This window comes from Pseudophryne corroboree, chromosome 5, assembly GCF_028390025.1.
Source record: "Pseudophryne corroboree isolate aPseCor3 chromosome 5, aPseCor3.hap2, whole genome shotgun sequence".
Lineage (NCBI taxonomy): Eukaryota > Metazoa > Chordata > Amphibia > Anura > Myobatrachidae > Pseudophryne > Pseudophryne corroboree.
In genome coordinates this window covers 324,980,844-325,003,570 of record NC_086448.1, presented here as the reverse complement: position 1 = coordinate 325,003,570, position 22,727 = coordinate 324,980,844, and the positions used below count along the sequence as shown (strand labels likewise).

The 22,727-nt window shown below is 48.9% G+C and overlaps 1 protein-coding gene across 6 annotated transcripts in view; it reads right to left on the bottom strand.

Annotated features, from left to right (window-relative positions):
• STARD3NL (STARD3 N-terminal like) overlaps positions 1-22,727 on the bottom strand; it is a 132,153-nt gene that overhangs the window by 10,714 nt on the left and 98,712 nt on the right. For all 6 annotated transcript variants that reach the window (XM_063922523.1, XM_063922524.1, XM_063922525.1 and 3 more), the window contains one exon: positions 3,465-3,563. In XM_063922523.1, coding sequence (XP_063778593.1) covers positions 3,465-3,563 — 99 coding nt within the window. The remainder of the gene's footprint in view (positions 1-3,464; positions 3,564-22,727) is intronic.

Below are 22,727 nucleotides of genomic sequence, written 5' to 3'. Positions count from 1 at the left end.
CAGGTGCATCCTGTTTCCACTGATCATCCTTGAGATGTAAGCTTAATTGGAGTCCACCTGTGGTAAATTCAGTTAATTGGACATGATTTGGAAAGGCACACACCTGTCTATATAAGGTCCCACACTTGACAGTGCATGTCTGAGCATAAACCAAGCATGAAGTCAAAGGAATTGTGTGTAGACCTCCGAAACAGGATTATCTCGAGGCACAAATCTGGGGAAGGGTACAGAAAAATATCTGCTGCTTTGAAGGTCCCAATGAGCTCAGTGGCCTCCATCATCCGTAAATGGAAGAAGGTCGGAACCACCAGGACTCTTCCTAGAGCTGGCTGGCCGTCTAAACTGAGCAATCGGGGGAGAAGGGCCCTGGTCAGGGAGGTGACCAAGATCCCGATTGTCACTCAGTCAGAGCTACAGCATTTCCACTGTGGAGACGGGAGATCCTTCGAGAAGGACAACCATCTCTGCAGCAATCCACCAATCAGGCCTCTATGGTAGAGTGGCCAGATGGAAGCCACTCCTTAGTAAAAAGCTCATAGCAACCCGCCTGGAGTTTGCCAAAATGCACCTGAAGAACTCTCAGACCATGAGAAACAAAATTCTCTGGTCTGATGAGACAAAGATTAAATTCTTCGGTGTGAATTCCAAGTGTCATGTTTGGAGGAAACCAGGCACCGCTCATTACCAGGCCAATGCCATCCCTACAGTGAAGCATGATGGTAGCAGCATCATGCTGTGGGGATGTTTTTCAGCGGCAGGAACTGGGAGATTAGTCAGGATAGAGAGAAAGATGAATGCAGCAATGTACAGAGACATTCTGGATGAAAACCTTCTCCAGAGCGTTCTTGACCTCAGACTGGGGCGAAGGTTCATCTTTCAGCAGGACAACGACCCTACGCACACAGCCAAGATATCAAAGGAGTGGCTTCAGGGCAACTCTGTATATCCTTGAGTGGCCCAGCCAGAGCCCAGACTTGAATCCGATTGAACATCTCTGGAGAGATCTGAAAATGGCTGTGCACCGACGCTTCTCATTCAACCTGATGGAGCTTGAGAGGTGCTACAAAGAGGAATGGGTGAATCTGCCCAAAGATAGGTGTGCCAAGCTTGTGGCATCATATTCAAATAGAATTGAGGCTGTAGTTTCTGCCAAAGGTGCATTAACAAAGTATTGAGCAAAGTTAAGTTTTTTATTTGTAATAAATTTGCAAAAATCTGAAAAAAACTATTCACGTTGTCATTATGGGGTATTGGTGGTCATTCCGAGTTGATCGCTAGCTGCTTTCGTTTGCAGCGCAGCAATCAGGCAAAAAAACCTGCACTTTTGCGCATGCGTATGGGGCGCAATCCGCACGCGCGAAGTACTTTCACAAAAGCCATTGCAGTTTCACACAAGGTCTAGCGACGCTTTTCAGTCGCACTGCTGGCCGCAGAGTGATTGACAGGAAGTGGGCGTTTCTGGGAGGTAACTGACCGTTTTCGGGGAGTGTGTGTAAAATCGCAGGCATGTCGGTTAAAAACGCAGGAGTGGCTGGGGCAACGTAGGCGTGGCTGGCCGAACGTAGGGCGTGTTTGTGACGTCAAAACAGGAACTAAACAGTCAGAAGTGATTGCTAGCTAGGAGTAAGTCTCGAGCTGCTCAGAAACTGCACAATTTTTTTTTGTAGCAGCGCTGCGATCCTTTCGTTTGCACTTCTGCAAAGCTAAGATACACTCCCAGAGGGCGGCGGCTTAGCGTTTGCACGGCTGCTAAAAGCAGCTAGCGAGCGAACAACTCGGAATGAGGGCCATTGTGTGTAGAATTTATTGAATTTATTCCATTTTGGAATAAGGCTGTAACATATCAAAATGTGGAAAAAGTGAAGTGCTGTGAATACTTTCCGGATGCACTGTATATATAAGAACAACATAGATAGTGAGGGACAATACAAGTACACATATTACTACTACTGATGGAGCAGTGCTCATCTAGTGTGGCTGCATCGCAAATGTGCACTCCCAGCGGGACTAGGCAATCCGGCGCCTAGTCCCGCTTCAGGAGTACACATTGTAGTGAATGGGGAGCGTGCGCGCGGCCCAGGCGCTTCAATGGGCACAGACAGAGCCACGATTAGCGTGGCTGCATCTGCATGTAGGGTTGGGTACGGGATCCCAGCAGTCAGAATACCGACGCCGGGATCCCGACCGCCTGAAAGCCTGCACTCGCCACAGGCTCTATACCCGCTGCATGGGTGTCGTGGACCCCCAGGAGTGGCAATAGTTGTGGCAGCGCCTCCGGCATTCTGGCGGTCGAAGTCCCGGTGTGATTTTCTGACCGCCGGGATCCTGACTACATCCCTGCATCTATCTATCTATCTATCTATCTATCTATCTATCTATCTATCTATCTATCTATCTATCTATCTATTCGATTGCACTTGCACAATCTTTGAGTCTGCACCAATCTTGACAACAAATTAGATTAAGCAGTATATACTACCTAGGGAGGAATATCAGAAAGTACACTAACTAAACTAAAAATAACATAAAACATATAACAATCAAAAATACAATATACAAAATGTTTTTTATTATGTGGAAATTTCAAAAAAACATACTGATTGAGAGAGCTTTCCTTTGCTCTCAATATTGCCCCATGTTGTATCTTTACAAAAAACACCGCATAATGGGGGTCATTCCGAGTTGTTTGCTCGCAAGCTGCTTTTAGCAGCTTTGCACACGCTAAGCCGCCGCCTACTGGGAGTGAATCTTAGCTTATCAAAATTGCGAACGAAAGATTAGCAGAATTGCGAATAGACAGTTCTTAGCAGTTTCTGAGTAGCTCCAGACTTACTCGGCATCTGCGATCAGTTCAGTCAGTGTCGTTCCTGGTTTGACGTCACAAACACACCCAGCGTTCGCCCAGACACTCCTCCGTTTCTCCAGCCACTCCCGCGTTTTTCCCAGAAACGGTAGCATTTTTTCACACACACCCATAAAACGGCCAGTTTCCGCCCAGAAACACCCACTTCCTGTCAATCACACTACGATCACCAGAACGAAGAAAAAACCTCGTAATGCGCAGTCGCACTAAAGACATTGCGCATGCGCATTAGCGACTAATCGCTCCGTTGCGAGAAAAAAATAACGAGCAAACAACTCGGAATGACCCCCAATATGGAGCTTTTATGACATGGACCAGCAGTGACAGAGAGGGATATACAGCAAAGCTTCTTAAAAGTGGAAAAGTGGACACATGGAAAAGCTGCCCATAGTAATCAATCAACTTCTAACTAGAATTTATCAAATACATTCTGTAAAATGATAGGTAGAAGCTGATTGGTTTTTATGGGCAACTACTCGACTCTCTAGAAGCTTTACTACATTTCCCCCAGAATGATAACAAACTTCTACTGGAGTGTCATCATCATGTCAAGTATTACTACCTACTGCTCATTCAAAACAATTATCATTGCTAAATGTACCTGCAGGAGATTCAGGGGGTGAATAGAACTGTCCATCTGATCTAGGTCCTGGTGGTAACAGGGCAGCTTGTTCAGAGACGCTTTGTATCATTAAACGACCTAAGGCAACAAAAAACAAAACAAAACACAAAATATGGTAAATTCATAGAGAACAATCAAGTAAATCAATAAGGACTGTTACAGAGAATTTGCTCAGTCTGCAGTAAATTTACCATTAAGTAATGCTTAAATTAAGATTTTAAACCTACCGGTAAATCTTTTTCTCCTAGTCCGTAGAGGATGCTGGGGACTCCGTAAGGACCATGGGGTATAGACGGGCTCCGCAGGAGACATGGGCACTATAAAGAACTTTAGATGGGTGTGCACTGGCTCCACCCTCTATGCCCCTCCTCCAGACCTCAGTTAGAGAAACTGTGCCCAGAGGAGACGGACAGTACGAGGAAAGGATTTTTGTTAATCTAAGGGCAAGATTCATACCAGCCCACACCATCCACACCGTATAACCTGGAATATACGCAACCAGTTAACAGTATGAACAAAACAGTATCAGCCAACGACTGATCCTAACTGTAACATAACCCTTATGTAAGCAACAACTATATAGAAGTCATGCAGAAATATGTACGCACTGGGACGGGCGCCCAGCATCCTCTACGGACTAGGAGAAAAAGATTTACCGGTAGGTTTAAAATCTTATTTTCTCTTACGTCCTAGAGGATGCTGGGGACTCCGTAAAGACCATGGGGATTATACCAAAGCTCCAGACCGGGTGGGAGAGTGCGGATGACTCTGCAGCACCGATTGAGCAAACAGGAGGTCCTCCTCAGCCAACGTATCAAACTTGTAGAATTTAGCAAAAGTGTTTGACCCCGACCAAGTCGCCGCTCGGCAAAGCTGTAAAGCCGAGACGCCTCGGGCAGCCGCCCAAGAAGAGCCCACCTTCCTAGTGGAATGGGCCTTTACCGAATTTGGTAACGGCAATCCAGCCGTAGAATGAGCCTGCTGAATGGTGTTACAGATCCAGCGAGCAATAGTCTGCTTAGAAGCAGGAGCGCCAACTTTGTTGGCTGCACACAGGACAAACAGTGCCTCTGTTTTCCTAATCCGAGCCGTCCTGGCTACGTAAATTTTTAAGGCCCTGACTACATCAAGGGACTTGGAATCCTCCAAGTCTCCCGTAGCCACAGGCACCACAATAGGTTGGTTCATATGAAACATTGAGGACGAGTCCTCAACTCTGCTCTATCCACATGGAAAATGAGATAGGGGCTCTTATGAGACAAAGCCGCCAATTCGGACACCCGCCTTGCAGATGCCAAGGCCAATAACATGACCACCTTCCAAGTGAGAAATTTTAATTCAACTGTTTGAAGAGGTTCAAACCAGTGAGATTTTAGGAACTGTAACACCACGTTAAGGTCCCATGGTGCCACTGGGGGCACAAAAGGAGGCTGGATGTGTAGCACTCCCTTTACAAAAGTCTGGACTTCTGGGAGAGAAGCCAATTCCTTCTGGAAGAATATAGATAGGGCCGAAATCTGTACCTTAATGGAGCCTAACTTTAGGCCCATATCCACTCCTATCTGTAGAAAGTGGAGAAAACGGCCAAGGTGGAAATCTTCCGTAGGAGCATTCTTGACTTCACACCAAGATACATATTTCCTCCAGATACGGTGATAATGTTTCGCCGTCACCTCCTTCCTAGCCTTTATCAGAGTAGGGATGACTTCCTCTGGAATATCTTTCCCAGCTAGGATTCGGTGTTCAACCGCCATGCCGTCAAACGTAACCGCGGTAAGTCTTGGAACACGCAGGGCCCCTGCTGCAACAGGTCCTCCCTGAGAGGAAGAGGCCATGGATCTTCTGTGAGCATTTCCTAAAGATCTGAATCCCAGGCCCTTCGAGGCCAATCTGGAACAATGAGTATTGTCTGCATTCTTTTTCGTCTTATGATTCTCAATATTTTTGAGATGAGAGGAAGAGGAGGGAACACATAGACCGACTGAAACACCCATGGTGTCACCAGGGCGTCCACCGCTACTGCCTGAGGGTCCCTTGACCTGGCACAATACCTCCGAAGCTTCTTGTTGAGGCGTGACGCCATCATGTCTATTTGAGGAAGTCCCCAAAGACTTGTTATCTCTGCAAAAACTTCTTGATGAAGTTCCCACTCTCCTGGATGGAGATCGTGTCTGCTGAGGAAGTCTGCTTCCCAGTTGTCCACTCCCTGAATGAATACCGCTGACAGAGCGCTTACGTGATTTTTTGCCCAGCGTAGAATCCTGGTGGCTTCCGCCATTGCCACTCTGCTCCTTGTCCCGCCTTGGCGGTTTACATGAGCCACGGCTGTGACGTTGTCTGATTGAATCAGAACCGGTAGGTCGCGAAGAAGATTCTCCGCTTGTCGTAGGCAGTTGTATATGGCCCTTAATTCCAGTATGTTGATGTGTAGATAAGCCTCCTGGCTTGACCATAGTCCCTGAAAATTCCTTCCTTGTGTGACTACTCCCCATCCTCGGAGGCTCGCGTCCGTGGTCACCAGAACCCAGTCTTGAATGCCGAACCTGTGACCCTCTAGAAGGTGAGCACTCTGCAGCCACCACAGGAGAGACAACCTGGCCCTGAGGGACAGGGTTATTTTCTGATGTATTTGAAGATGGGACCCGGACCACTTGCCCAGAAGGTCCCACAGAAAAGTCCTCGCATGAAACCTGCCGAAGGGGATGGCTTCGTAGGTCGCCACCATTTTCCCCAGTACTCGAGTGCATTGATGGACTGACACTCTTTTCGGTTTTAACAGGTCTCTGTACATGTTCTGGAGTTCTTGGGCTTTTTCAATCGGGAGAAAAACCCTCTTTTGTTCTGTGTCCAGAATCATGCCTAAGAAAGACAGTCGAGTCGTTGGAACCAACTGTGACTTTGGTAGATTTAGAATCCAGCCATGCTGCTGCAGCACTCTCAGGGAGAGCGACATGCTTTTCTGCAACTGTTCCTTTGATCTCGCTTTTATCAGTAGATCGTCCAAGTACGGGATAATTGTGACTCCTTGTCTGCGCAGGAGCACCATCATTTCCGCCATTACCTTGGTGAAAACCCTCGGGGCCGTGGAAAGCCCAAACGGCAACGTCTGAAACTGGAAATGACAGTCCTGTACAGCGAATCTCAGGTATGCCTGATGAGGAGGATATATGGGGACGTAAAGGTATGCATCCTTTATGTCCAGTGACACCATAAAATCCCCCCCTTCCAGGCTGGAGATAACTGCCCGGAGCGATTCCATCTTGAACTTGAACTTTTTAGAATGGGTCTGACCGAGCCATCCGGTTTCGGGACCACAAATAGATTTGAATAGTACCCTTTTCCCTGTTGTATTAAGGGAACCTTGATAATCACTTGCTGTTGACACAGCTTTCGAATTGCCGCTAAAACTATCTCCCTTTCTGGGGGAGAAGCTGGTAAAGCCGATTTGAAGAATCGGCGAGGAGGCACATCTTCGAATTCCAGCTTGTAGCCTTGGGATACAATTTCCATCGCCCAAGGATCCACATCCGACTGAACCCAGACGTGGCTGAAGAGTCGAAGACTTGCCCCCACCGGCGCGGACTCCCTCAGTGGAGCCCCAGCGTCATGCGGTGGATTTAGTAGAAGCCAGGGAGGACTTCTGCTCCTGGGAACTAGCCGTAGCAGGCATTCTTTTCCCTCTACCGTTACCTCTGGCGAGGAAGGAAGAGCAGCAACCTCTTCTGGACTTATGCGACCGAAAGGACTGCATCTGATACTGTGGTGTTTTCTTTTGCTGTGGGGGAACATAAGGCAAAAAAGTAGATTTACCCGCGGTAGCTGTGGAAACCAGGTCCGTGAGACCTTCCCCAAATAAAACCTCACCCTTGTAAGGCAAAACTTCCATATGCCTCTTTGAGTCGGCATCACCCGTCCATTAGCGGGTCCACAGTGCTCGCCTAGCAGAAATCGCCATGGCGTTGGCTCTCGAACCTAGCAGCCCAACGTCTCTCTGAGCGTCTCTCATATACAAGACTGTGTCTTTGATGTGACCTAAGGTCAATAAAATGGTATCCCTATCTAGGGTATCAATATCAGCTGACAAGGTATCTATCCAAGCTGCTACCGCGCTACAAACCCAAGCCGATGCTTTTGCCGGTCTGAGCAAAGCATATGTGTATAAATTGATTTTAAAGTCGTTTCCTGTCTGCAATCAGCAGGATCCTTGAGGGCTGCCGTGTCTGGAGACGGTAGCGCTACCTTCTTGGATAAGCGCGTTAAGGCCTTGTCCACCATGGGCGAGGATTCCCAGCGTACCCTGTCCTGTGCCGGGAAAGGATACGCCATAAGAATTCTCTTGGGAATCTGCAGTTTTTTGTCTGGAGTTTCCCAAGCCTTTTCAAATAACGCGTTCAGCTCATGAGATGGGGGAAAGGTTACCTCAGGTTTCTTTTCCTTAAACATGTGTACCCTCGTGTCAGGGACAGAGGGGTCATCTGTGATATGCAAAACATCTTTTATTGCAATAATCATATAATGAATACTTTTGGCCACCCTTGGGTGTAACCTTGCATCATCGTAGTCGACACTGGAGTCAGAATCCGTGTCGGTATCAGTGTCTGCTATTTGGGATAGGGGACGTTTTTGAGGCCCTGAAGGGCCCTGTGACACCGTCAAAGCCATTGATTGACTCCCTGTATTATCCCTGGACTCTGCTTTGTCTAATCTCTTATGTAATAAAGTCACATTTGCATTTAAAACATTCCACATGTCCAACCAATCAGGTGTCGGCGTTGCCGACGGAGACACCAATCATCTGCTCCACCTCCTCCTTAGATGAGCCTTCCGCTTCAGACATGCCGACATACGCATACCGACACCCCCACACACACAGGGATATATTTATATGGAGACAGTTACCCAATAAGGCCCTTTGGAGAGACAGACAGACAGAGTATGCCAGCACACACCCAGCGCCAGCTGACACTGGAAACAAAATTCCCAGATAAACAGCGATTTTATATAATTATATGTATATATACACTCACTGCGCCTTACAAGTGCCCCCCACCCCCCTCTTTTTTGCCCTGTGTCACCGTGTTCAGCAGGGGAGAGTCCGGGGAGCCAGCTTCTCTGCAGTGTGCTGTGGAGATAATGGCGCTGGTTAGTGCTGTGGGATCAAGCTTCGCCCCCCTCAGCGGCGGGCTTCGGTCCCGCTCAATTTTTTAATACTGGCGGGGGATTATAATATATACTGCCTCCGCAGCCTATATATGCATGTTAGCCAGTCCTAGAGGTTTATTATTGCTGCCCAGGGCACCCCCCCCTGCGCCCTGCACCCATCAGTGCCTGCCGTGTGTGTTGTGTGTGGGAGCAATGGCGCGCGTTACCTCAGAGAAGATTTGAAGTCTTCTGCCGCCTTTGAAGTGTTCTTTCTTCTTATACTCACCCGGCTTCTATCTTCCGGCTCTGTGAGGAGGATGGCGGCGCGGCACCGGGACGAACGGCGAGGGTGAGACCTGCGTTCCGACCCTCTGGAGCTAATGGTGTCCAGTAGCCTAAGAAGCAGAGCCTATCATTTAAGTAGGTCTGCTTCTCTCTCCTCAGTCCCACGATGCAGGGAGCCTGTTGCCAGCAGTGCTCCCTGAAAATAAAAAACCTAACAAAATTATTTTTCAGAGAAACTCAGGAGAGCTCCCCTGTAATGCACCCAGTCTCCTCTGGGCACAGGATCTAACTGAGGACTGGAGGAGGGGCATAGAGGGAGGAGCCAGTGCACACCCATCTAAAGTTTTTTATAGTGCCCATGTCTCCTGCGGAGCCCGTCTATACCCCATGGTCCTTACAGAGTCCCCAGCATCCTCTAGGACATAAGAGAAAATTATATAATATAGATCCAAAAAATGGGTTTGGTCATATGGGGCGTGGCCAATGAAAATAGGGGCATGATACACATATCGGGGGCCAGATACACATATGACCCCAACAGCGCAATGCCAGCTATACATATGCCCCCAATAGTGGCACATACACATATGCCCCCACCGTACCAAATACGTATATGCCCCCCCAGTGCAAGGTACACATATGCCCCCATAGTGCCAGACATGTCCCCACAGTGCAGATACACATATGCCCCCTCCGCCAGTGCCAAATATGCCCCCATAGTGCCAGATATGTCCCCAGAGTGCAAATACACATATGCCCCCCCCCTAAGTGCAAGGTACACATATGCCCAGTGCCACATATGCTCCACTTAGTGCCAGATATGTCCCATCAGTGCAGATACACATATGCCCTCCCCAGTGCCACATATGCCACCATAGTGCCAGAGTGCCAGATATGTCCCCAGAGTGCAAATACACATATGCCCCCCCCCCTAAGTGCAAGGTACACATATGCCCAGTGCCACATATGCTCCACTTAGTGCCAGATATGTCCCATCAGTGCAGATACACATATGCCCTCCCCAGTGCCACATATGCCACCATAGTGCCAGATATGTCCCCACAGTGCAGATACACATATGCCCCCCGGTGCAAGGTATACATATGCCCCAATAGTGCCAGATATGTCCCCACAGTACAGATACACATATTCCCCCCCAGTGCCACATATGCCCCCATAGTGCCAGATATGTCCCCACAGTGCAGATACACATATGCCACCTCCGCCAGTGCCAAATATGCCCCCATAGTGCCAGATATGTCCCCAGAGTGCAAATACACATTTGCCCCCCCCCTAAGTGCAAGGTACACATATGCCCAGTGCCACATATGCTCCACTTAGTGCCAGATATGTCCCCTCAGTGCAGATACACATATGCCCTCCCCAGTGCCACATATGCCACCAGAGTGCCAGATACACATATGCCCCCCGTGCAAGGTACACATATGCCCCAATAGTGCCAGATATGTCCCAACAGTACAGATACACATATTCCCCCACAGTGCCACATATGCCCCCACAGTGCAGATACATATATGCACCCCCAGTGCCACATATGCCCCCATAGTGCCAGATATGTCACCACAGTGCAGATACACATATGCCCACCCCAGTGCCACATATGCCCCCATAGTGCTAGCATTGTCCCCACAGTGTAGTTACACATATGCCCTCAGTGTCAAATACACCCCCCCCAACCCTCCGTCGCTCACATCTACTGTGTGAGGGGAGGAGAGCGCAGCCCGCGCCGCTCATGCCCTTCAGTGATCATCCAGTCTATTCTCCGGCGGCGGCGTATCTCTCAAATGGGGCGCCGGTTCGTGAGACAATCAGAGCTTGCGGCCCGGCAGCCAATCAGGAGCCGCAGCTGCCAGTCCGCGAGCTCTGATTGGCTCACAAACCGGCGCCTCTGATTGGCCCACGAAGCCGCCACCGGAGAGTGAACTGGATGATCACTGAGGGACAGTTGCGGCGCGCACTGGCCGCTCTCCTTCCCTCACACACACACACACACACACACACAGCACTGCAGCGGGCTGCAAGCACCGCAGTCGGCCCGGCGGTACTGCGTACCGGCTGGAAATTTCTTGCCGATATGCAGTACCACCATACTTGCAGCACTGTATCTACTGTATACACACACACACAGATGTGTCCTCAGACATCTTTGCTGCAGTAATGCCAAACAGCCCCTTTTGGCATGCCAGGTCACGCGAGAATCTTCTAGCGCTGGGCGTCTTTTTGACAAAATTGCACCTTCGTCACAACGCAATGCAACTAGGACGCACGAGCAGACTATAGGACACTGACGGGGTAATTTAAAGTTGATCGCAGCAGCAAATTTGTTAGCAAGTTGGGCAAAACCATGTGCACTGCAGGGGGGGGGGGCAGATATAACATGTGCAGAGACAGATTTGGGTGGGGTGTGTTCATACTCAAATCTAAATTGCAGTGTAAAAATAAAGCAGACAGTATTTACCCTGCACAGAAACAATATAACCCACCCAAATCTAACTCTCGTTGCAAATGTTATATCTGTCACACCTGCAGTGCACATGGGGGTCATTCAAACCTGATAGCTTGCTAGCTGGTTTATGCAGTCCTGCATTCGCATAGTAGTCGCCCACCGGGGAATCAATTTTAGCTGTGCAAGGGTGCGATCGCATGTGCAGCCGAGCGCTAAAAAAAAAAACAACTTTGTGCAGTTTCTGAGTTGCCCAGAACTTACTCAGCCGCTGCAATCACCTCAGCCTGTCCTGGGCCGGAATTGACAGACACCCGCCCTGCAAACGCTTGGACATGCCTGCGTTTTTCCAACCACTCCCTGAAAATGGTCAGTTGCCACCCACAAACGCCTTCTTCCTGTCAATCTCCCCGCGATCGGCTGTGCGAATGGATTCTTTGCAAAACCCATCGAACAGCAACGATCCGCTTTGTACCTGTGCAATGCGCCTGCGCATTGTGGTGCATACGCATGCGCAGTTCTGACATGATCGCAGCGCTGCAAAAAACGCTAGCGAGCGATCAGGTCTGAATGACCCCCGTGGTTTTACCCAACTGCCAACATATTTGCTGCTGCGATCAACTCTGACTTACCCTCCTGAGTCTCTATCTGTAGCAGCTGCAGCTTTTTTCCCAATACAAGTTATGTTCTGCTCTGTGGGGCTAATTCAGACCTTATCGTAGCCGTGTAAAATCAGCCACCCTGACATGCGGGGGGACGCCCAGCACAGGGCTAGTCCCTACCTGCGCAGCATTGCTGCACTGGTAGGCGACTTTTCGACGTGTCCCGATTCGCAGCGGCTGCGTGTGACATCATGCAGCCACCACGGGCCGGACACGCCTGCGTTGCCCGGACCGCGCCTCCAAAACGACCCCTCCCGCCCAGCGAACACCTCTGACTGTCAATCAGGCAGAGGCAATCGCTGGGCTGAGATGCCGATCGTATCTCTGGCATGCACATGCGCACTGCAGCGCATGCGCAGTCCAGACCTGATCAAAAACGCACAGCAGCAATCAGGTCTGAATTAGCCCCAGTATACAGACTCTGTATATACAATATACACACAATATACAAGTGTCATACATCAAACTAATCAGCACAGTCTCCTCGTATGTCCTAGTCACATTGTGTTGAAACTAAAGGTCCATACACACTTAACGATATAATGAGCGACGTCGCTCATTTTCCCCCTCCTTGAGCGACGTCGCTCATTATATCGTTAAGTGTGTATGCCGCCAGCGACGATCGATGCGCGGCCCCGCGGGTCGGCAACGATCGTCGCTGTCGGTAGGGCATGCATGAAGGATGTGGACTGTCGTCCACGACCTTCATGCAGGGCTGGCGGGGGCGTGACGTCACTGAGCGATATGAGCGGTCATATCGCTAAGTGCGTACAGCCGGCCGCCGACCGGCCGGCCCGGGAGGGGGAGACGTTAGACGATGTCGCTCACAGAGCGACATCGTCTAATGTGTATGGGCCTTTAGACGTATTGTTAGCAAATTTAAACGCACGTCGTCAGCAGAGTTGCATGGGACATGGTAGCTCACTTGCACCAGGTATCTCATGTTACAAGGCGTATTAAGGCTATATGTATGAGGACACATCTGTATGTGTATCTCTCTCTCTGTCTCTCTCTATATACTATATATATATATATATATATATATATATATATATGGGTCCATAGTTTTATAGGCTATGACATCTATTATTAGCGTTGGCTATCCGGCACAAGCTCCAGAAGATTACTCTTCACACAGTTTGCTGCATGCAGTATCATGTGGAGTCACATGGGGACTGCTGCACCACCGTCCCACCACAGATTCCTCCAACTCTCCAGCCATACTACTCCATTATCTGCTGCCTGGCACGCATTTATCTATCCTCCTGATGCCTCCAGATTTTGCCCACTTCTGGACCTCCACTTCTGTCCACAATCCCCTGGACCTCTCTTGATGGTATCCTCCACCCAAGTGACTGGAGCACCTTGTCCCTTACAGGATATAGTTGGGATCCCGGCGCTCGGAATCTCTCCAGTGAGAATGCCGTCGCCAGAATCGCGACACTTGTCAGAATACAGACGTCAGCATCCCAACAGGCGGGATACCGAACGTAAATATTCCAGAGAGGTTTGGGTTAGGCTGCGGGGGAGGATTAGGTTTAGGCTGTGGGGATGGAGGGTTAAAGCTGCAGGAACTGATTTTATTTACAACTCCGACACTATGGGACTAAATCTGAGTTGATCGCAGCAGCAAATATTTTAGCAGTTGGGCAAAACCATGTGCACTGCAGGGGGGACAGATATAACATGTTATTATTATTATTTATTATTATCCTTTATTTATATGGCGCCACAAGGGTTCTTCAGCGCCCAATTACAGAATACATAAACAAATAATCAAACAGGAAAACAGCAACTTACAGTTGATGACAGTATAGGACAAGTACAGGGTAAATAAACATAGTAACATCCAGGGCCGGTGCTTGGATGTTCGGCGCCCTCCTGCAAACTGTTCTGCGCCCTCCCTCTCTTAACTCATAAAGGGTCAGTGTGCGTCACAAATGAGGGGGATTTACCGGGAGAGTGAAGGCAGGGGCAGTGACAGGGAGTTACAGGGAGGGTGAGGGCAGGGACGCTGAGGGAGAGTTACAGGGAAGGTGAGGGCAGGGACGCTGAGGGAGAGTTACAGGGAGGGTGAGGGCAGGGATGCTGAGGGGGAGTTACAGGGAGGGTGAGAGCAGGGACGTTGAGGGGGAGTTACAGGGAGGGTGAGGGCAGGGACGTTGAGGGGGAGATAGAGAGGGTGAGGGCAGGGATGCATGCGGTGGTCTTCCTGGGCAGACAGGCGCAGTGGCGGAACTAGAAATAGTGGGTCCAGGTGCAACAATATGCATTGGGCCCCATCCCATATTAAAAATAGGGAAATAGCATCCCCCAAAATATTGTTTGTCTCACTAATAAGGGGTGTCGCCACACAATAGTACTCCCAATTCACGTTACACTACACAGTAGAGAGCCTTATACACCGTATGCCACAACAGTAGAGAAGCTTGAACACGGTACGCCACACAGTAGAGAGCCTTATACACGTAGCGCCATACAGTAGAGAGCCTTATACAGGGTATGCCAGACAGCAGAGAAGCTTATACATGGTACACCACACAGTAGAGAGCCTTATACATGTTGCGCCACAGTTTAGAGCCCTATACAGAGTACGCCACACAATAGAGAAGATTATACATGTTAACACATAGGGGGTATTCAATTATTGCCAGATTTTTCGAGCAGTCGAAAAATCGGCAAATTATCGTCTGTTTTTAGGGCGAATTAGATTCACCCAATTCAATGCCTGTGCCATTTTTCTGACTTGTTAAAAAGTCCGGCACTGGCAAAAATCACGTGAATCTGCAAATTTGCAGCCGATCTACGAGTTGTCGAATTTGGGGGCGTTTTCGCCCATGCCGATTCGACATAAAAAGGGGGAAAATTCATGGGTGAAAAGAGATTTAAAATCTGTCTCAAAACGCCCGCAATTGAATACCCATGGTCAAATTTGGCACATAATTGAATACCCCCTATAGTAGAGAAGCTTATACACGTTACGCCACACAGTTGAGAGGTTTATACACGGTATGCCACACAGTACAGAAGCTTATACACGGTACGCCACACAGTACAAAAGCTTATACACGGTACGCCGCACAGTACAGACGCTTATACACAGTATTAAAAAGAAGACCTTGGCGCACCGCGAGTGAAAAGAAAAAGTCAGAAAGGAATGGTCAGACTATTAATTGCTTTATTTGCACATTTAAGATATTTATGGTAGTAAAATCAAAATAAAAACAAAATAAAATAGCACGTTTTATCTAAACATTATCTAATGCACACAACAATATGATAATAACAATCTATTCCCAGCTGTATTGCTTATTAGCTGATGGATCTCTTGGGAGGATCACGATTTTATGCACCCTTATCCACTGCAACTATTTGTGCTGTATCGGGACCTCCCGGCACTCTGCCTTTTTCCACGCCACACATGTGAGTTTAGTGCTTATCGTGTAACAGTACCTCTGTGTCGGGAGTGCCCAGGGTTCTCCGTTTCCTCCTTTCCCGGGTCCGTACCTGTGGGACCTCCGGTGGGGCCGGACAGCCGATTCCCAGAGCTCCGATACCGCTTGTATCGTCTGGCCCGCAAGCGTGGAACGCAGGCCAGTCGCTTCCGGTTTCGCGGCTTCCGGGGTACACGTCTTGTTCAGCAGATCAGTGGCAAGAGGAATGTGCTCCAGTTCCTAAGGTTGACGTCCAATAATCCAACGCGTTTCTCCCGTTTAGGGCACTTTCCTATCTGGCTGTAACAGCCTTTTCCTATACTCTCTTTATTTCTCCTTTCTTCCACTTTTTCTCCTATACAAAAGAGGTCGCGCAGGTAGTACTTGTCTTTACAAGCTTATACACAGTACCCCGCACAGTACAGAAGCTTATACACGGTACCCCGCACAGTACAGACGCTTATACACAGTACGCCGCACAGTACAGACGCTTATACACGGTACCCTGCACAGTACAGAAGCTTATACACGGTACGCCACACAGTACAGAAGCTTATACGCGGTACGCCGCACAGTACAAAAGCTTATACACGGTACCCCGCACAGTACAGACGCTTATACACAGTACCCCGCACAGTACAGAAGCTTATACACGGTACGCCACACAGTACAGACGCTTATACACGGTACAACACACAGTATAGAGATGCACACGTCAACATTTACTACCGGGAATGTGAGAGATAGATAGATAGATAGATAGATAGATAGATAGATAGATAGATAGATAGATAGATAGAGATGTGGCCAGCCTCATTGTTGCTGCAATGTGTAGGAACCGGCATACGCATCATGGCAAGCAGACAGTGAACGCCGTGCTGTGGCTATTCGCAGCCTCCGTTCACTCCATAGAAGTACACATGCGCGACTCATAGACATGGGCACACCAGTGGCGTCATCCATGCCGCCATGCGTACGCATCATGGGATGGATAAGTGTGGCTACATCTGTAGATATTGATATACACACACATAGTAAAACACACACACAGCAAAACACATATACACAGACACACCCACAGAAAAGACACACACACACACAAACACATACATACTGTACATACATACAGCTAAACACCTAGCAAAATACATATACAGTATACACAAAAAATACACATAGCTAAACAGACATAGGAAAATACATATACAGTATATGCAGAAACACACACAGCCATAGCTAAACACACACTCTTTACTTTACATGTGTTTTCTTTTTCCACAAGTTCCACACTCTGCACCTCCTGACTCTGGCTCCAGCAAGGCTCCTCACTGCAGGGCCTGTGACTCACTCTTCTGTACACACACCACGGACTGCTGCCGAGACTCCCCCTCCTCCCTCCCCCCTATGTCCCAGCGTGCAGTGAGGGCCAACACAGAGTCCAGGAAGCAGAGAGCTGCAGCAGCAGTGCGGAGCAGAGAAGAAGGGTGATGTGACTGATCACCCTCTCACTGGCGTCGGGGACCAGCGCCAGTGAGGTTTTGTCTGTTAGAAAATGCAGCTCAGTGGCGGCAGCGTATAATGAGTCAGTGTGACTCACTACACTGCTGCCGGCTGCGGGCTCCTACACAGCGCTGGGCGGCTTCATAAGTGAAGAGGCAGGGAGAGGGGCGGCCCCATCAGTGAGGAGGCAGGGAGAGGGGCGGCCCCATCAGTGAGGTGCCGCTGCTGTCGTCTGTCAGAGTGACAGGCGCTGGCAGCCGGCATCAACAGCGCACATCACAGCAAGGTCGCAGAGCGGGGAGAGCGCCTCTCTGACCCAGCGCCTCCCTGCTTTGCAGGACCTTGCTGAGCGGGTAGCGCCGGCCCTGGTTACATCAGCCGATGACACTGGAATAAGTATCAGGTGGCAGAAGACTGCTGGATGAGGTGCAGTTGAAGATTATTAAAGTAAGAAAGGATAAGCACATGAGGGAAGAGGGCCCTGCTCGTGAGAGCTTACATTCCAAAGGGGAGGGGTAGACAGACAGGGGTGACACAGATGGGGTACATAGAGTAGAACAGAGGGTTAGGATGAGATTTGGCTGGGTTTGGTGAAGAAGTGGGTCTTGAGAGTTCGTTTGAAGTTTTGTAGAGAGGTGGAGAGTCTGAGGGGGAGAGGTAGGGAATTCCAAAGAAGTGGTGCAGCACGTGAAAAATCTTAGAGGTAGGAGTGGGAGGAAGTAATCCGTAGGCAGGAGAGTCGGCGTGCATTAGCAGAGCGAAGAGGACGGGTGGGAGTGTAAAGGGAGATAAGGTCAGAGATGTAGATGGGAGAGGAGTGGGTGAGGGCTTTGTAAGCGAGTGTGAGAAGCTTGAAATGGATTCTGAAAGGGAAGGGGAGCCAGTGAAGGTCTAGTAAGAGAGGAGAGGTGGATGTAGTGCGTTTGGTGAGGAAGATGAGCCGGGCAGCAGCATTGAGAATAGATTGGAGTGGAGAGAGGTATTTGTCAGGAATGCCAGTCAGGAGCAGATTACAGTAGTCCAGTCTGGAGATGACCAGTGAGTGGATAAGAGTATTAGTAGCATCCTGGGTCAGAAAGGGTCTGATCCTGGAAATATTTTTTAGATGAAAATGGCAGGTTTGTGAGAGGTGCTGAATGTGTGGTTTGAAGGAGAGGGAGGAGTCAAGGATTACTCCAAGACAGCACACTTGGGGGCTAGAGGAGGTAGTAGTGCCATCAATAGATAATGAGATTGTAGGATTTGAGGTTATGCGGGAGGGAGGAAAGATGATCAGCTCTGTCTTAGACATGTTAAGTTTAAGAGAGCGCTGGGACATCCAGGAAGAGGTAGCAGAGAGACAGTTGGAGATACGAGTGAGGAGAGCAGGGGAGAGGTCTGGAGAGGAAAGATAGATTTGGGTGTCAACAGCATAGAGATGATATTGGAAACCAAAAGAACTAATGAGCTTATCTAGTGAGGACGTATAGAGAGAGAAGAGAAGAGGAACAAGGACAGAACCTTGGGGTACCCCTACAGTTAGTGGAAGTGAGGGGGAGGTGGAGTCATGAGAGGAGACAGAGAAAGAACGGTCAGAAAGGTAGGAGGACAGCCAAGAGAGGGCAGTGTCACGCAGACCAATGGAGTGAAGAATTTGCAGTAGGAGAGGATGGTCCACAGTGTCAAAAGCAGCAGAGAGATCAAGTAGAATAAGTATAGAGTAGTGTCCCTTAGATTTAGCAGCATGGAGGTCATTGCATACTTTTGTAAGGGCAGTTTCAGTGGAGTGGAGAGGACGGAAGCCAGACTGGAATGGGTCAAGCAGTGAGTGTGAGGAAAGAAAGGAAGTAAGGCGGTTGTAGACAATACGCTCAAGGAGTTTGGAGGCAAAAGGGAGGAGAGACATGGGTCGGTAGTTGGAGAGAGTGTTTGGATCAAGTGTAGGTTTTTTAAGTATAGAAGAGATGAGTGCATGCTTGAAGGCAGAGGGGACAGTGCCTGATGAGAGGGACAAATTGAGAAGGTGGGAAAGATGGGAACAAGCAGAAGGAGAGAGGTAGCGGAGGAGGTGGGAGGGGATAGGGTCAAGTGGGGAGGTGGTGAGGGGACAGGAACGAATGAGGGCCATGACTTCCTCTCCAGATGCATGGGAGAAAGATGTCAGAGTAGGTGCGAGGGATGGGGAGGGTTGGTAAGGGATGGGAGAAAGCTGGTTACTGATGGTCTGGTGTGATGTGATGTCCTGACGTATGGAGTAAATTTTGGATGTGAAGTAAGTGGCAAAGTCAAGAGCATAGAGTGAGGAAGGGAGACGAGGTGGAGGTGGGCAGAGGAGTGAGTTGAGAGTGGCAAAGAGGCGCCGGGGGTTGGAAGACTGGGAGGAGATGAGGTTCTTGAAGTATGACTGTTTAGCAAGAGATAGGGCAGCACTGAAGGATGAGAGCATAAGTTTGAAATGGAGGAAGTCTGCCTTAGAGTGTGATTTCCTCCAGTGTCGCTCAGCAGTACGTGAGCATTTTTACAGATATCTGGTGCATTTGGTGTGCCAGGGTTGAGGTGTTAATTTGCGAGGGTGAATAGTGGTTGGTGGAGCAACAGTGTCAAGAGCAGAAGTAAGGGATGCATTATATGTGGAAGTGGCTTGTTCAGGGCATGAGAGAGAGAGAATAGGAGAGAGAAGTAAATCAAACAGGGAGGAAAGGAATGTGGTGTCAATAGCTTCAATGTTACGCTTAGTGATGGTAGCCTTAGGAGGTAGAGATGGGGAAGTCGAGAGAGATAGGTTAAAGGAGAGCAGGTGGTGGTCAGAGAGGGGAAATGGGGATTTGGAAAAATCAGAAATATCACAGCGGTGAGTGAAGACCAGATCCAGTGAGCTCCCATTCACATGGGAGGGTGAGGAGGTCCACTGGGAGAGACCAAGTGAAGAGGTGAGGTTAAGGAGTTTAGAGGCAGGGGATTGTGTGGGGATGTCAATAGGGATGTTGAAATCGCCTAGGATAATGGAGGGAATGTCAGAAGAGAGGAAGTGAGGAAGCCAGGAAGCAAAGTTGTCGATGAATTTGGAAGCAGTGCCAGGGGGGCGGTAAATGACAGCTACTCTAAGATGGACTGGTTGGAAGAGGCGTATGGCATGGACCTCAAATGTAGAGAATGTAAGGGATGGTTCTGGTGGTATGAGTTGGTAGGAGTAACTAGAAGGTAAAAGGACCCCACCACCACCCCCATGGCGACCCCCAGGTCGGTGTGTGTGTGTGTGTGTGTGTGTGTGTGTGTGTGTGTGTGTGTGTGTGTGTGTGTGTGTGTGTGTGTGAATGTGAGGAGAGAGTTAGATTTGGGTGTGGTGTGTTTAAACTGAAATCTAAATTGCAGTGTAAAAATAAAGCAGCCTGTATTTACCCTGCACAGAAACGAAATAACCCACCCAAATCTAACTCTCTGTGCAAATGTTATATCTGCCCTTCCCCCCATGCAGTGCACATGGTTTTGCCCAACTGCTAACAAATTTCCTGCTGCGATCAACTTGGAATTACCCCCAATATACCCCCAATATAATTCCAATAAGTCTGCTCTCTTCCCCTAGTCTGTATATAATACTTAATACACTACATAGTTGTATGACAAGATCTTATAAAGTCAAACAACTATACCTACCTTTAATAGATTCTAGAATCCTCTTACCAAACCACGCTACTCATTTTATGATGAAATGGAAACTTGATATTCCATCCCTTCCTCCCTTACTTGATAACTGTATACGGACCTATAATAAATGCAATAATAAGATTTTAAACCTACCGGTAAATCTTTTTCTCCTAGTCCGTAGAGGATGCTGGGGACTCCGTAAAACCATGGGGATAGACGGGCTACGCAGGAGACATGGGCACTAAGAAAGAACTTTAGGTATGGGTGTGCACTGGCTCCTCCCTCTATGCGCCTCCTCCAGACCTCAGTTAGAGAAACTGTGCCCAGAGGAAAGGATTTGTTAATCCAAGGGCAAGATTCATACCAGCCCACACCATGCACACCGTATAACTAGGAATATACGAACCAGTTAACAGTATGAAACAACACGGCATCAGACCGAGACTGATGAAAACTGTAACATAACCCTTATGTAAGCAAAAACTATATACAAGTCTTGCAGAAGTAGTCCGCACTTGGGACGGGCGCCCAGCATCCTCTACGGACTAGGAGAAAAAGATTTACTGGTAGGTTTAAAATCTTATTTTCTCTTACGTCCTAGAGGATGCTGGGGACTCCGTAAGGACCATGGGGATTATACCAAAGCTCCAGACCGGGCGGGAGAGTGCGGATGACTCTGCAGCACCGACTGAGCAAACAGGAGGTCCTCCTCAGCCAGGGTATCAAACTTGTAGAACTTTGCAAAGGTGTTTGAACCCGACCAAGTAGCAGCTCGGCACAACTGCAATGCCGAGACCCCTCGGGCAGCCGCCCAAGAAGAGCCCACCTTCCTAGTGGAATGGGCCTTAATCGATTTTGGTAACGGCAATCCTGCCGTTGAATGAGCATGCTGAATCGTGTTACAGATCCAGCGAGCAATAGTCTGCTTTGAAGCAGGAGCGCCAATCTTGTTTGCAGCATACAGGACAAACAGTGCTTCTGTTTTTCTGACCCTAGCCATTCTGGCTACGTAAATTTTCAAAGCCCTGACCACATCAAGGGACTCGGAATCCTCCAAGTCTCGTGTAGCCACAGGCACCACAATAGGTTGGTTCATATGAAAAGATGAAACCACCTTAGGCAAGAATTGAGGACGGGTCCGCAATTCCGCTCTATCCATATGGAAAACCAGATAGGGGCTTTTATGAGACAAAGCCACCAATTCCGACACTCGCCTAGCCGAAGCCAAGGCTAACAACATGACCACTTTCCAAGTGAGATATTTTAATTCCACTGTTTTAAGTGGTTCAAACCAGTGCGACTTAAGGAAACTCAACACCACGTTAAGGTCCCAAGGCGCCACCGGAGGTACAAAAGGAGGCTGAATATGCAGCACTCCCTTCACAAAAGTCTGTACTTCTGGGAGAGAAGCTAATTCCTTCTGAAAGAAAATGGATAGGGCCGAAATCTGAACCTTAATGGAGCCTAATTTTAGGCCCAAATTCATTCCAGTTTGTAGGAAGTGAAGGAAACGGCCCAGATGGAATTCTTCCATAGGAGCATTCCTGGTCTCACACCAAGAAACATACTTTCGCCATATACTGTGATAATGTTTAGCTGTCACGTCCTTCCTAGCCTTTATCAGAGTAGGAATGACCTCAACCGGAATGCCCTTTTCCGCTAGGATCCGGCGTTCAACCGCCATGCTGTCAAACGCAGCCGCGGTAAGTCTTGGAACAGACAGGGCCCCTGTTGTAACAGGTCCTGTCTTAGAGGAAGAGGCCACGGATCTCCTGTGAGCATTTCCTGCAGATCCGGATACCAGGCCCTTCGCGGCCAATCTGGAACAATGAGAATTGTCTGTACTCCTCTCATTCTTATTATTCTCAACACCTTGGGGATGAGAGGAAGAGGAGGAAACACATAGACCGACTGGAACACCCACGGTGTCACTAGGGCGTCCACTGCCACCGCCTGAGGGTCTCTTGACCTGGCGCAATACCTCTGTAGTTTTTTGTTTAGGCGGGATGCCATCATGTCTATCTGGGGCAGGCCCCACTGACTTGCAATCTGTGCGAAGACTTCCTGATGAAGTCCCCACTCTCCTGGATGTAGATCGTGTCTGCTGAGGAAGTCTGCTTCCCAATTGTCC